Raw genomic sequence first — 16,075 nt, 5'->3', positions numbered from 1 at the left:
AATAAAATATTCAAAGTTAGTGAATTGACTACTTTTTTATTATAAAGTAGTAAATATATTTGCTAAATATGAAAATTTACAATGAGATTTACTAACTAGTGAAGATGATGATAGATTTGATTATGAACTATATAACTCTCAACAATAATTATTTGATTCAACAACAATATATTTACGTACATGACCTTTTTTTCCCCAAAAAAACTGTATAGTATAGTCCATCAAATTTTAGTTGATTCGCATTCACTTTTTTTTTTCTAAAATTATTCAAACTCTTGTGAACTTTTAAAATTTTAAAACCTGCATCTTGTTTGTTTGTTTGTTTTTTGTTTTTGAACAAATCCAATAATATAACAAGTTGGTCCATAAAAAATGTAATATTTTTTATTCAAATTTTAATTGTAAATATAATTTTTTAAAAATAATTTATAATATTGAATTTGAAATATTTATTTGATAAAATCTTACTATTATATAACATTTGTTTATTATCTTCATAAATATGATAATAAAGTCTACTTTTTTATAAAGTAGTAGTAATAATAAAAACTAATAATAATAAAATATTCAAAAATAGTATAAGATGATGAATAGATTTGATTATGAACACTTTTTTTTTATTTGATTCAACAACAATATATTAATTATTCCAAAATTTTAGTTGATTCTCTTGTGAACTTTTGAAATTTTAAAACCTGCATCTTGTTTGTTTGTTTGTTTTTGTTTTGTTTTTGAACAAATCCAATAATATAACAAGTTGATCGTTTTTTCAACAAAATAAAAAATTTAATATTTTTTATTCGTAAATCTTTCATATTGTCATATATTAGCCTAACAATTGTAAATATAATTTATTAAATATAATTTAGAATATTGAATTTGAAATATTTACTTGATAAAATCTTACTATTATATAACATTTGATCATTATTATCTTCATAAATATGATGCAATAATAAAGTTATTATAAAGTGAATTGACTACTTTTTTTTTATAAAATAGCAATAATAATAAAAACTAATAATAATAAAATATTCAAAAATTAGTGAATTGACTACTTTTTTATAAAGTAGTAAATATATTTGCTAAATATGAAAATTTACAATGAGGTTTACTAACCAGTGAAGATGATGATAGATTTGATTATGAACTATATATCTCTCAACAATACTTATTTGATTTCTTATCCATAAACGCAACATTACATCTTCAGATCCAATCCATGAGAAAGATTCACGCAGACAATTACATGTTTTGACCCATCTGAGAGCCTCTTGTACTAAACAACTGCATTTACAATGTCCGTTGCGGAGATAGAGGATCACACAACTCTCGGCGATAATGATCAGTATCATTCTTCTCGATATGAGAGTTCATAAGCAACGATACCGAGCGAATCTAGCCACACCAGTATGCGAAATGTTCGTCTTTGCGATGACTACTAACCAGACCACCACACTTGAGACACACAAAACTGCTCCCGTCTGCGAACGCATCCAGCATAACCTGCTGCCTCCCGGACATAGCGAGGAAAGATCTCCCTTGAGAATCTAGCGGAATCGACGGGCCAACATGAAGAGGCACCAATGGGGGATTGTTGGACGACCTCACCGGTCCTTGTGCTTCTGCAATAGCACATTCTGCGAACAATGAGGCCAACTCGTCTGCTGCAGCATCCGTCTGCAATCGATTGCGGTATAGCTCACGTGCCCGATGCAGAGTTTCAAACACTGCTTGTTCTCCGCCACCCGATCTGATTGCTGCAAGTACCTACATGTTAGGGGCGTTAGGAGAGCATCAAAGGATCAATTTCACACAACTGCAGTTAAAGTAGGTGCCTCATCAAATGATATGCAAATCATTACGAAAGAGATTAATACTTTACTTATATTTTAAAAAAATATAGTCCGATGCATGAAACTTCTACTAATGCGGGATCCCAGAAAAGGATCTATTGTGCGCATATTTTCCCTGCTTAACAAGAGGCTAACTAGAAAACTAGAATACATAACCTCCAAGTCATTCAACAGCAACTTTACCATAAAGCAGTTCAAGCATACTACTTGTTTCAACTGCAATAGAGAGACTACAAATTCCTGAGATGACAAATCGCTAAGTCTCTCAAATGGTACAAGCTGTTTGTTACCAGCCCCATCTTGTAGCCACTACTAATTTTTTTCTAGCAGTCATAAAGCAGTAGGATTTAACCGACTACTTTCCTCGCCTTCAGGGCAAGCAGTTATTGTTCAGTACTTCCCGACGAGATCTAGGGAAGGAATCCAATAAGCACCCTTCCTGCAGGCCTCTAAGGAAGAAAGTACCTCTCCAGAAGAACATAAGCATCCTATTAAATAAAATCACATAAATGTTACGAGATATGTTCTACTAATAAAGATCCCAGTGCAATCGCATATACTGTCAATAAACTTGTTAAGCAACCAAGGAAAAAGCATCAGTTGCATTAACTGTTCCCAAGCTACTTAGCTATGGGATAATCTACACAGTATATCTAAGCAGACTGCTAAAAAAATGACTTGGCATCTTCATGTTCAACCATGAAAATAATTCTTCAATTTCTACATAAATTTATTAGCTCAGTTTTGATTTAGCTTTACCTTTGAGAAACTTTGTTTTCAGTTTTGGAAATTTCAACTTGAATTGATCTATTGTTGCTCAATCAGCAAAAGCAGAGGAACTCATGAAGAGAAAAATAAAAAACTTTCCTGCATACCGCATACGTAAGACTGTAAAAACAAGGGTAATTTTTAAAATGCACACAACGGTTAATATCGTATTTTTTTTTAAAATGCCCCCCTAAGGTTTCATTGATGTCAAAACTAGTCCCAAGGTTTACATTTAGCTGTCAAAGTACCTTCTATCTAAGAGTAAAATCCTTATTTCACCCTTCTAAATTACCACCTAAACCATTCATTTGTTAATAGAGAGAGAGCATCATAGAAACAAAATAGAAACCTTAAGACGGTATTTTGAAAATGCAATTAACTGTTGGGAGCATTTTGAAAATTACCTCAGAAAACCTATCTACTCTTGTTTGCATCGCATCATTTTCATACCTCCACACCTTTCTGAATGGGCGCCATAAAGCGCTTATCAGGGTTAGAAAGAGCCCATTAGGAGAAAAGTGTCATCTTCACCATATGACTAAAACCAAATTAATTTAACAATATGTAACCTTCTAATCTGACTAGACGTCATTGATTCATGATGGAAGGGTTCTCATAAGGCAGGTTTCATAAAAGGCCACTATCATGATGACTAAGGGCTATGTTATCTCATAATTCTTTACCTGTATCCAAGTGTTTTCCATAGGAATGTGATACTCTATTGAAGCATGTAATCCAATATTCGTGTGGTATATCAAATATCAACAATATAATTGGATGTCAACCTTTTGTGTTGTATTGTGAGGCCTTTAATTCCCAGTCAACTGTCAATTCTTTCCCTTCTCATCCATTGACACCACTACCCACAAATGCTCTCAAAATTTTTTTCGTGATCTAATTGGAGGACATGGGCCCATCAGAGAATCCCATAAGGTCATGCAAGAATATAGCTGTGATGGCTACTTGTAGGACAATGTTAAGCTACTCACACAAAAAATTTGTGTCAAACAAAAGAGAGGAACTATCTAATCATCTCTGTATGAACAACTTGACACCCTCCTTTTAGAGGAATATCTTGTCAGTTTAGCCCATCAAGTCTCTATAATCTGTATGAGTTAATTAATATTCTCTTGTTAGAGGAATTCTTTGTTAATCTCCACAAACTTTTAAGGAAAGCAACAACTTACATCTAGTTCTAGTACACTAATATACAGTTTATTATCACTGACTGTTGTTTTAAGAAAGAAACCAGCTTTATAATGCACAAATTACATTTTGATAATAGCAAGGACTCTAGCTAATGATTATTAATATTGAGGCTCTTCTTAGCGAGGAAAGCAATCACCTAATTTTTTCCTGCCCCATGTCATTCAAACTACCCCAATTAAACTAAAAATAACACTTTTCTTTTGTTTTTTATAATAACCAATCCATTCATGCATTACAGGAGTTCTGGGCCGGTCTAAACTGGAAAAGGGTAGTCAAGATCTATACACCCTAGGACAAGAGAGTTTCTCTCAGTCGTCTGTGAAGAAATTGTGCAACACTTTGTAGTGAGATTATCTTCCTCTTGCCCATGATTTCTTCATCTCTGAGTTTACTTAAATTATTTGCATTAGCAATATTTTCATTGTGCTTTACCATTGTCTGCTTTGACACTTTAGCTCCAGGGAAAATTCATTGAACTTGTTTCTGATACCAATAAGGCAATAACACATACCCCAACCCAACCATAAATCATTAAACTGTATACCCCAATCGCTTCGGATTGGATAAAGAATTATATTGTACCATTAAACTCTCTTCACACCCTCTACTCTTCGCATTTCTAACATTAATTGATTCAAACTTATTTAAATAAACCATTTAAACTATCTTTTTTCTGATTATATCCTCTCAAAGGAACACATAATTGTTAGTGAATAATATTTTTTTTTAACCCAAAGGATCAATCTCAAGATTCATATCTACTACATTTAACATGTTGCAATTATCCAGGTAAAAGTGAGCTCTAGTCTGAAACAAATGAAGTTTAGCATGATTCCTATAAATGATAGAAGTTGTCTAAGCCACCACTATTGGACAGGTAACAGTTCCACAGGTTGCTATGCTTGCGTGTTTACCTCACAAGAAGTAGCAAAGCACCTCAAATACAAAAAGTATGGATCAAACCTTTTTCTAATAACCTAAGCTTTTGGGATAAGAATCATAGCAGGATAGTACTCAGTTTCTAATCATATGCCAAGACTTCAGTAGGGAATTATTACTCGAAGGAAAAAATAGATGGCATTCTTCTACAATAGCTCAAGTCTTTAGATGAGTGGTCACTCAGAATCTAAAAAAAATAAAAATGAACTACATGTTTATAAAAGACACCTAAGGCCCAAAAAGCAGGCATTGAGCACTACAACTAGTCTGAAAAAAATTCAAAAGCAAAGAATCATATAAGTGCATTTGAATCAAATAAAAGCAACACAAATTACATGTTAATCAGAGGGCATATTGAGGCAAAATATTTACTATGCATACTAGGACAATATCAAAAAGAACAAATAAGACTACATAGATTAATTAGGAAAATGAAATATCTCTCTAATAAGGTAAAATTCATTTATCACTACTTGACATTTAAATTTTAAATTTAAAATGGGTTTGTGTTACCCATGTTTTGCATAACAAGTGGCACCTTGGCAGGTTGCATTTGCAAGGAATGCGCTGCATGATTGATGTCACCATTATTTATACGATGATAATAAGAATCATGATATTATTAGTTGCTTCTTATTACAATGATCAGCACACAAAACTAAGTTATTTCCAAAATATAAAGTACCTATTAATGCAATAAATTCACGTTTTGTATGCATGAGTTCAAAATATTCTAAATCATCACGTTGCAGCATAGGAAAAATTGATATAATGTTGTTTATTTACCTTGACAACTTAGTTTGTCACAAGGGTTATCAAAAGGGAAGGAAACAAAGACAAAGTCCAAAAGGAAGAACAAAGCAGATTAATTTTTTTACTCACCAGAAGGGGCATCCAAGGAAAAGATAATAAAGATATGTTTATTAGAAGTTAAGTCTCAAATTGTGTTACTCCTATTGCTTAGTCATTCTAAAGAACATCTAAGCTGCACATGCTTACACCTCGCTTGAAGTCAAGGTTTTCCCTATGGGAGAAAATAATGCAGATTAAGAATAATCCAATTTTGGATTTTGAATTCAATTGCAGTAGTTGGCAATAATTTGAATTGTTTGGTAATTATCTTTTATGGATAATTGATTAATGAGCGTCAATGCATTTCCCAAATTCCTTGTTTACTTCTAATTTGTTTAGAATTGAGACAATAAAAACGATGTCATATCTATGTATTGATTGCTTTCAATCAATAAGAATTTTCCACTTTCAGTTCTCTCGGTGAGATTCCTTCTCTATGTGAGACTCCTTTCTCTACGAGAGATAGTTACCCTCATGCTTCATCTAATTTTTCATAATTTATGTGTGATAAAAGGGTTTAAATTTTCTGTTGCATCAGCAATCAATAAACTAAGTCTACACTAAAATAAGTTTTCTTTCTTGTTTAACTGGTAGGGTCGTCCTCCGATTTGAACTCAAAATGGTAATATTACAAGCTACAATCTTGTCTTGGATATTATATCTAGAAAATTAAGAATCCGCCCCAAAGCAAGCAAAAAACAGAAGATTACTCAGATGGACCAATGCAGCTAGTCGACATTGCAATTAAAATTGAGTAGTGATTTTAACTGAAACCCCACAAAAAATGATCAGGAAAATTACTTAGATTGGAGAAAGAACAATTCAAGATGCAAGAAACTGCAAAGACGATGCTGAAAATGCCAGGTTCGAGAAAAGCGAACACGCAACATTCATACTAATTCGAACAAACATATATACATAGTAACCATCCATACACCTCTTTAGCAGACAAAGTCACAATCATATTTAAGCAAACAAAATAAATTAGGTATAGGGCAAGCAACTCTATTAATTTTATACCAACTCTCGCAAAACAGGCGAGGAAGGCCGAAAAAAATCCCCAAAGACGGCGAATTAGGAAATTAGGACATACAAAACATCAAGAACACCGATCCCTCGAACAAGAACAGAGCAGCGACGCCACCACAAAACGACAGCGCGAAAAGGTGTTCCTCAGAGAACTCACCGCTTGTAGAGCGAGGGAAGGCTCGCCCCGATCGACGAGCTGGCGGGCCAAAGCGAGGAAACTCCACGCGTTCTCCTGGACGCCGCCGCCGCCGCCGGAGGCTGCTGCTAGGGTGCCCGGAGGCGGAGAGAAAGCTCCCGGGGCGTTCCCCGCCGCGGCGTCGCATCGATCGCCGGGGTGGTCGGCGTCCATGTCCTCCATCTCGCTCACAACGAGCGATGCGGCGATGCCCCAGAATTTGCCAAGAAATTATAAATAAATCAACCGTCCGCTTTAGATATTCTCAGATGCTTCTAGTTTATTCTAGATAAATAAATAAATAAATAAATAAAGATAATAAATATATCTTTATTTAACTATATATTTAAAATTGGGCCATTGAAAGGCTAAAAGTACAATGTTTGGCCCAATAAGACATAAAAGGGCCCAGTTCTTTTTATAGAGGCCCACTTTTATTTTTTATTTTTTTATTTTATTAAATAAATTTAGATTAAACGTATCGTAGCCGTCCGTCCATCAATCACTATTCCTCCGCCGATAACCGTCCTCCTCCGTCCATCCGCCTCCGCCGCCCTCGCCGGTGAATCAGCTGCCCAGTGGAAAGCCTAAGGTTGCTATAATATATAAAATAAATTAATTCAATAAATAGTTGATGGAAACAACAATGTAGATCAAAATTTTATTGCCCAGTTGAGTTGGTTACTTCGGGGTAGGATTTGTTGAAGTGGATAAGAATCGAATTTTGACAAAGTCGAGGCAATGTCCTTCTCCATAATGACCAAATGAAACTTCTCGATTTACCTCCTCATAGATGGTCATATGGCCGACCGTGTGGATTGTTAAGGTGGGAGATTCCACCTTTTACTGAAGTTTATTCGTACTGAGTCGGAGTTATCAGAGAGGTCGAGCTGTCAAACGGACCAACCTATGATGGGGTGGACCAATCCGTCAGGAACCCTTCATATGGCGTGGCGGGGCGGGCCACGGTGGATTGAAAATTTTGCAATCCAACCCAACTTAAGACGGGTTGCGGGTTAGGCGGGCCAACCCACGAGCCTGTCAAAAAATAAAAAATATAAAAAATATTAAAATTTTAAATTTGGATTGTAGTTTAAATGGATCAAGTTGAAAATTTAAGTTTGGATTGCAATTTAGACGGGTTAAGCCCATTAATTCATTGAATTTTCTCCTTTAATTTTAAATTTTAAAGAAAAAAAATAAATTTTCTAAATTCGCGGACCAACCTACGCGGATCGCAGGCCAACCCAAGCGGATTGCAGGTCTAGACATGTCGACCCACTTGAACCCACCTTAAAATAGATTTATAAAATTTCAACCCAACCCACTTAAATTGTTTGGTGGGAGTCAACCCGACGGATCTAACTCAAATTGACAACTCTACAAATCAATGAATTCAACAGTTAATAGATTATAGAAAATTACTTTCGATATTCGTGCACGAATTAACGGATTCAATAATTTCTACTGTGTCACATACCGACCGGTTCAAAATGGTTTTTCAGGTTAAACCAACCTAATGATCTCTGGAAGGCCTAATAAAAGCCTGAAAGAGGCTTCTGTAGATCAAATTTCTTGAGAAAAGTGAACTTGATACAATCTTACAAGCTTCTGCACAAAGAATAATAGAAAACAACATACAGATTTTTAGTTCTCAGACATTACAATAATAATAATAATTCCTCCACAAATGTTTTGAATCTTAGAAGCTAAGAGCATGCCCACATCAAAGAAGCCCTGCAAAATCTAGTGAAAGTCGAATTCCGAAACCGCAATCGCTTCCATCCGCTTTTCGACAGGTATGGATGCAGACCCAAGATGTGCTCCGGCATGAAGTCATGCCTTGTCAATACACCGACCACCGGCGCCCTCTGCATTCAAAGTTACACTAGTTATTTCATGAAGTAAGAGTTGAGACTAATTTTTGTTGAATAGCAAACATCAACAGGGAATTGAGAAGATAGAACAACTTCAGGTTGAGTTTCTTACATTGGAGGACTTGGGAACAACCAACAGATGCCTCAGACCGACTTCCCGGAATAGGATGAGAGCCTTTGCGAGTGACATTGTCTCAACGACTGTGTAGGGGGAAGTGTTTGTAAATGGATGCAAATCGATAAACATCTCCATCTCTTCGGCAGTGAGCTCTATATCCTCAATGCAATCATGTTTCCCTGATCCACGCTTTGCAAAGTCATCAGCCACAAATTTCTTCAAAGCATCAGAGCCGATGAGTGAACATGTCGGCAGAAAATGCTTCTTCCTCAACAAACTTAGGAGATGCGCGCGGAGGATCAGACCAAACAGCACAGGAGGAGAAGAAAATGGTGGTTCATCTATCACGGGGAATGCATGATGGCCGGTTGTCTTCAATATATGAACTATGTAGCTGACCTTTTCGACACCGTTAAAGGTTCGTAGAGGACCTGTAACGACATCACTTACTGTGAGCTGCCTCATGTATGGTTCTGCATGGTCTTTCAGATAAGGAAGACACTTCAATTTCAGAATCAGATCATAGATGTTGGGATTGAAAGAGTCGGCAACCGTTTTCGATATCAGGAGAACCAACATAACCAGGGGAAGCAACAAGAGGTTGTTGGTTAGCTCTAGTATAATGACACACACAGACACAGTCATCCTCATTGTTCCACCGAGAAAAGAAGCAGCACCAAGGACCGCAAAGAGACCATGATCTAGAGTCGTGTTTGTGCCCATTAGCATTCCCGTGACACGCCCATAGGCTGCACCGGTCAATATAATAGGCACAAAAAGGCCGAAAGGTGCAGCTACACCGTAACTTACGATGCCAAGAACATACGAGGCTACAAAGGACACCATGATGGACGACTTATGGAAAACATCATTTGTGCCACTGCTGAAAAGTTTTCTGATTGTATTATCGTTGGTGTTGAAAAACAAGCTGGCTAGATCATTGTAATGATTTGGAGGGCACTGGAAGTTATTATAACCACCGGAGCGGCCTATAACAGGACAGTCATCCTTTTCACAAGGCCTACAAGGTGCGAACCATGGTAACCCAAACAGACAACATGATGTAAATATCGACACAGTAGCTGCAAGAAGCAATTTATAGGCTGGTCCTTTTCTGGTAAAACAAAAGATTTCAAGTTTGGAAAGGCCATCTTTCAAACAAAAGAACATATGCAAGTAAATAACCAATCCAAAATTGTCATCCTAAACATTTGGAAAGAAGAGGGAAATGAGAAAATAGTGCGTACTGGTTGATTAGGCTGAATGTTTGAAGGACCTTCAGCATAAGAAAGTTGTATAGACTTCCCAATATCCCCCCAATCACCCCGAGGAGGATCACCGGAGGTAAGTCAGCTAGATGATAGGCAATATTATCAGCAGTAACATCGTACATTATGAGTCCACCCTTCCCAAATAAACCGCATTTTCCTCTTTCGCAAACATCAATCAGAGCCCTGAGGGTGACAGCAACTACAGCAGTTGTGAAGAAAGCTCTCCATATTAGGGCACTTCTCCACCTGTGACATGAAATGAATATCTGAATTAGGAGGAGACTCGGAATACTATCATCCATTGAGACGAAAGAAATTAGCATCTCAGCAAGTAATCGAAATGGCCTCCTTTTTTGTTACCTGAAAGAAAAAGGGTATTTCAATCAAACAACATAAAATTTCTATTACTGCTGAGAATGAAACCTTGTTGATTGGCCTAAAAGGATAAGAATGTCTAATTGTGAGCGATATTCAAAAGCTTTAACCAGTGATTCTTTGTTCTTTAGGAAACAAATGAAGTCAATATAGCATGTGGCACTACCATGAAGACAATGACTCGAGTGCAAAAAGAACTCCACCAACCGGAGCACGAAAAGCAGCAGCAACGCCAGCAGCCGCACCGCAGGTGACAAGGTCACGCCGATCTCTATCATTTTTGAAGTAGCGTAGCCATCTCCATGTCATGCCATACTTCTGCGACCCGCCCTGTCCAACTATTGCACCGATGCACGCACCAATGTGAACCATTGGGCCTGCCTTGCCCACATGGAGAGAGGATGACACAGCTGCAATCAAACCTACAATCTACAATTCAACTCATGAGAAACAATCATAGTTACTCGAGTTAAAAGATACAAATGTTAGAGCATGGAAGTTCAATAAAGTGAACTAAAAGTCGATAAAGTTGAAGAGGTTAGAGATAGACATTGATGAACTAACCAAGTTTCAGGCAAGCACTAGTTTTAGCACCGAAACATCTTGCCATTTCCTCTAACTTCGATCTCTCTTCTATTGTCATCGACTATGGATGGAAGGACCCATCTTAAGCAAATTCAATTCATTGAAGTGCAAATTTTAGCTAACTTTAATATGAAAATGATCTACACAGATCATGGATGAAGCTAAAAGGAATAAGAGCTATGAAATTTATGCTTATCCTTGATCACACTTTTCATTTGAATATCAACTTCAACTTCACTGAAATGTGAGAACACTGATAACAGTTTCAATTCAAAGAAAAAGAGAAGAGAAATCGAATCTCCCACATGAAGATTGTCAGCATGCGCATCGAAATCTCACCTTTACAGCAAGGGTGCGCAGTGAGAAGATATCAGGAGCATCGACGCCATTCAAGTAAGCTTTCACCTCTGGAATCCCTGAACCGCCGGCGGCAGTCGAAACAAACGCCGTAATCGTCGTCGCAAAGATCAACAGGGCCAGATTGGAACCAGCAAACACCCCAAACGCAGTCCAATACCTTGAGACAACCACCGTCGGCAAATTAGCTTGAAGAAAAGGGCCAATCTAAGACGGTGGATCAGATGGGGGAAGATCTCGACTGAGGCTTACTTATCGGCGAGCATCAAGTCGGAAACGGTAACGAACTTGAGGCCGGCGACGTTCTCCACGGAGAGGTTATTGAAGAAGCCAATAGCGCCGGCGACGAGGCCGATGAAGAGGCAGAAGGTCCACTTGAGGAAGACGTACCGAAGTATAGCCGACCGGCCTCGGCTCCTCCAGTCCTGGTTGAAGATCTCGTTCTCGACCAACCTGAAACGCCCCCAAAAGCAAAATAGCAAAGCTGCCATAAAGATCCCATCTTTACACGCCAAAAGATTCAGATTATCCAAAAAGAGACAGAATCATCACTCGTAATCGAGGCTCTCTATGGGGCAGAGGTTGGAGCCGACGATGGCGACTTGGGAGGTGTTGTTGGGGGCGTGGCGGCGGAGATTAAGCGAACGGTGCTCCAAAAGCGGCTCCTTTAGGGTTCCTATCTGCTCCTCTTCCTCCACCTCTTCCTCCGGCGACGAAGAAGCAGGAGGCAGCTCCTCTTCCGAAGCGCCCGCGGCGTCCGCCATTGAAGAGAGGAGAGAAGGTGGCGAGGGGGAAATGAGAGGGAAGAGAAGAAGGAAGAAGAAACAAAGTTGATGATGGATGATCACTCCATCACAGCCGTCCATTCGGTGCCTACAGAAGCCAAGAGGATATAGAATCCAATGGCAATTTTGAATGTTCTTCTAATTATTTTTCAAAAATAAAATAAAATAAAATAAAATTTGTTTTTTTTTCAAATATTTCGAAGTTATCAACTTATTAAATTAATTAAATATTTTAAATAAAATTAGGTAAATGTCACAAAGGCACTTGAAATTATAGAAATAAAAAAAAAAAAAAACAAAGAGACCTATTATATTATTTATTTCAAAAATATCCTTGCTTATAACATTATTATAGTAATTATAATTAATTATTATAATTATAGCAGCTACATTATAATTGCTACAATGTTATAATTAGAAACGGAAACTAGAAATTTCATATTGGAGGAGATGCGTGTTTACATTTAAGGGGGTGACCGTGTCATGTGTTAAAATTAAGGGGGACATTTTTATATTGCCCCTGACTTGTATTAAAACTTTAATCGTTAATATAATACTATTGTAGCATTATACTATACTATTTATAGCTGCTACATATTTATAGTACTTACTGATAATTGTTATAATGTTATAACTGTTAGTAAGTAGTTGCTACAACTATTTTAAATTAATTTTGATAAAATTTTAATCAATTTTGATAAATTGATAAAAAAAATAATTTGATATAATAGTGTTAATCAAAATTTTACATTATAACTCCATAATTATTATAGATTATAGTAGCTACTACAGCTAACAATATTTTTGATATAAAATATATGATGGATATCTTTTTATTTTTTTATTGAAAAAGAAATATCATTTTAACTATTTACATAATTTGAAGTATCTTTTTGAATTTTTGTCCAATAAAATTGTATTATTTTATCATTCAATTATTAATTGCATGAATAATAAATCACATGGAAATGATTGGCAAATTGTCACACTCTCTTATTTATTTTGTTTTGTAGGCATTAAATTAATGAGACGAGGTGGAAATTGGATTGGGGCCCATGTAAATCAATAATTGAATCATACCGGTCGAGATCCACCTCATTATTTTGTCATATCTACATGTTTCAATTATCATCGATAAGGAGAGTAATAATTTCAATAATTTCAAGTCCTCATAAAAACATCGATGAAGTTATCGCGAGATTATGCATTTTGCGTGTGGATTAGTCGACTCAAGTTTGTCTTTTACACGGTCGACATCAAAGAGGTACGAAGAATCCATGTCAAAATTAGTCAGAGTTTAACTCCTAAATGTAACCTAAATGTAATAGGAAAGAGAACCTTAACACAACGGTAAGGTTATTGTTATGTGATCTAAAGATCACGAGTTTAAATATCAAAAATAATCTCTTATAAAATAGAACAAAACTGTGTATAATAGGCTTTTCGCAAGAACTCCACATAATAGTCGAACTTATCAAAACTAAATTGTCTTAAGGCACACCATATAAAGGAGAAGCCAAGACATTGTAGAGAAAGAAGTCGAGGAGGAGACTTTTCGATGTTGTGTCAAAGTAAGAACGAAGTCTCAATCGTTACTGGGTATCGATAAGGATCCCAATTGATCCACCAACCCATGCAAAGACATCCTTGTGCATCATCAACACAAATTTGTATCACAACCCACACAAGGAGAATGACAAGAACCTCATTCACAAGCAAATTCTCTGTAATCTTTCGATCCCGACTAGGTTAGATGATCCATGTCCAATTTCTCAACACAAATTTGTATCACACAAACCAAGAGCTTGAGATCGTTAGCTTCAAAGGTCAGTTTCCAGTTCTTCCTGAATGCGTTGGCCTACAAAGGTTCCACATTGAACTGATACTCATCCATATCCTCACCAATCTACTGCAAGAAGAACGAAGTCTCGATCGTTACCGGGTATCGATAAGGATCACAATCGATCCACCAACCCATGCAAAGACATCCTTGTGCATCATCAACACAAATTTGTATCACAATCTACACAAGGAGAATGACAAGAACCTCATTCACAAGAAAATTCTCTGTAATCTTTCAATCCTGACTAGGTTAGATGATCCATGTCCAATTTCTCAACAAACCGAGAGCTTGAGATCATTAGCTTCAAGGTCAGTTTCCACCGAACTCTTCCTGAATGCATCGGCCTTCAAAGGTTCCACATTGAACTGATATTCATCCATATCTTCACCAATCTGCCGCGAGAACGTTCAACGTGAGCGAAACATGATTTCTTCTCTTGTTACCAAATTGCGATAAGTTACCGGCAAGGGCTTGGAGCAGCAGCACTCTCTTTTGAACTTTGGTCTTTAGCATTTGAAGGTTGAAACCCGACTCTTCAGTTTCGTTCTCAGCCTAAATTGTAGTCCTCCACTTTTGTAGCGTCTTCGCAAGAATCTACACCATTGCAGATAAAAGGGGTAAAACCTCCTAAATCATACCGAATTAACCGAAATACCGAACACAAACAAACATAATTTATCCTGATCGAAACAACCAGAAAAAAAAAGTTACTAACTTCACTTCAGCATGAAGTTTGAGTTTCTTCTGATTAGCAATTTGCAGGTTCTTTCTCTTGGCCTCAGCTTTCTGTAAGAAATTTTATATCAGAAACAAGATACTGTGCCAGTCGAAGAATGTGTAGAAGAGTCACAAGATTAATGGTGTTCCAGTTTATTCAAAACAATTTCATGATGGAAAAGAATTCCATCTTTTCCCAAGAGCTGAGAAAATTTCTGTGAGATTTTATATAAGAAACAATGCCAATTCACGAAGAACAACAATTCCAAACTTCTTGATAATTCATGAAGAACAACAATGCCATTTCTATGATTAGGATCATTGAGTACATTCTCATAAATTCTTGAATTTCATTGTCTTTCTAATACACAATCAGATATAGAATTAATATTCAAGAAAATTATGAGGTTGCAAACATCTCCAAGAAAGATTGGAGACTTTGAAAATTGCAATTCTTGAGATGCATAAACTAAATGAAGAAGAAAAGATTGATAGATTTTGAATGATCTCAAACACAAATCTGACGAAGAAAATTTTTAGAGATAGGGCCATGAAGAACCATCTGAGAAATTCATCAGAAAAGTCTTCTAAGAAACTGATCAACAGATTCAATTGGACTAAGGAACCAACATATGAAAAAAAGCTCTTGCCATATCTCAGATTCCAGGCCTAAAGATCTCACCTTTACCAGATCCTCGTAATTCTGCAAGAGGCTCCGGTGGCTGAACCGCGCCTTGGCCGGCGGAGAGAACTGCGCGGCCAACTTCTTTCCCTTATTCATCGACGCCGCTGCCGCCCCAAGATCTCACCTTTGCAGGCGGAGGAGAGAAACCCTAGAAAAGTCGGCCACCAGATAATCGCACCATTGGAGTCACCACAGAGAAGGCGTGCACCAGCCAGGAAAAGGCTCCGCCTTACAGCCTGATCCGCCGCCTTAGGGCTTGATGGGGAAACTGAGGTGGGGATCTGGAGGAGCTCTCGCGCTGGGTGGAGGCTGTTCTGGTGCGCAGAGGGGCAAATCTGGCAACCTGCGGGCAATAGCGTTGGGTGATCCATACGCTGAGGGGCACGCACCTGCCTTGTCTTCCCTTCCTCCTTCCTATTCCTTTCTCCCGCATTGATTTCTCACCTCACCTCACCTCTGGGCTTTTGGCCTTGCCTTCGGTTTGGAGTTTTCTTCACTCGCTCACACATCCGTCAGGATCGAGGAGCAAGGCAGTGACTTTCGGCCTCGGAGGGTGGAGATCCTTCTCCGAAGTCTTCCTTGGGATGGTCGACAGGGGAGGAGATCGGGAGAAGGGAGAAAGAGACGCTCTGAC

The 16,075-nt window shown here is 37.4% G+C and overlaps 2 protein-coding genes across 3 annotated transcripts; both read right to left on the bottom strand.

The window, feature by feature from the left end:
* Positions 1–1,155: 1,155 nt before the first annotated feature.
* On the bottom strand, positions 1,156–7,052 carry LOC141847720 (uncharacterized). Of its 2 annotated transcripts, none has more exons than XM_074735787.1 (2): positions 6,811–7,052; positions 1,156–1,770 (listed from the first exon to the last, which is right to left on the bottom strand). In XM_074735787.1, exons 1-2 carry the CDS (start codon positions 7,009–7,011, stop codon positions 1,399–1,401), a joined length of 573 nt encoding a protein of 190 aa, XP_074591888.1. In that variant the 5' UTR covers positions 7,012–7,052; the 3' UTR covers positions 1,156–1,398. The 2 variants fall into 2 exon arrangements, with proteins under 2 accessions (XP_074591888.1, XP_074591889.1); XM_074735788.1 differs by having other exon boundaries at positions 1,156–1,760.
* Positions 7,053–8,399: 1,347 nt separating this feature from the next.
* Positions 8,400–12,195, bottom strand: LOC141847479 (putative chloride channel-like protein CLC-g). Its single transcript, XM_074735533.1, has 7 exons — positions 11,964–12,195; positions 11,664–11,864; positions 11,394–11,571; positions 10,636–10,898; positions 10,071–10,340; positions 8,818–9,937; positions 8,400–8,699 (listed from the first exon to the last, which is right to left on the bottom strand). The coding sequence occupies exons 1-7, from the start codon at positions 12,173–12,175 to the stop codon at positions 8,538–8,540; spliced, it is 2,406 nt and encodes an 801-aa protein (XP_074591634.1). The 5' UTR covers positions 12,176–12,195; the 3' UTR covers positions 8,400–8,537.
* Positions 12,196–16,075: the final 3,880 nt, after the last annotated feature.

Source organism: Curcuma longa, chromosome 16 (assembly GCF_044706935.1).
Source record: "Curcuma longa cultivar G26 ecotype Majalengka, Jawa Barat chromosome 16, ITB_CL_G26_1.1, whole genome shotgun sequence".
NCBI lineage: Eukaryota > Viridiplantae > Streptophyta > Magnoliopsida > Zingiberales > Zingiberaceae > Curcuma > Curcuma longa.
Note: the sequence above shows the minus strand (reverse complement) of the source record. Positions and strands in the feature narration are given on the sequence as shown.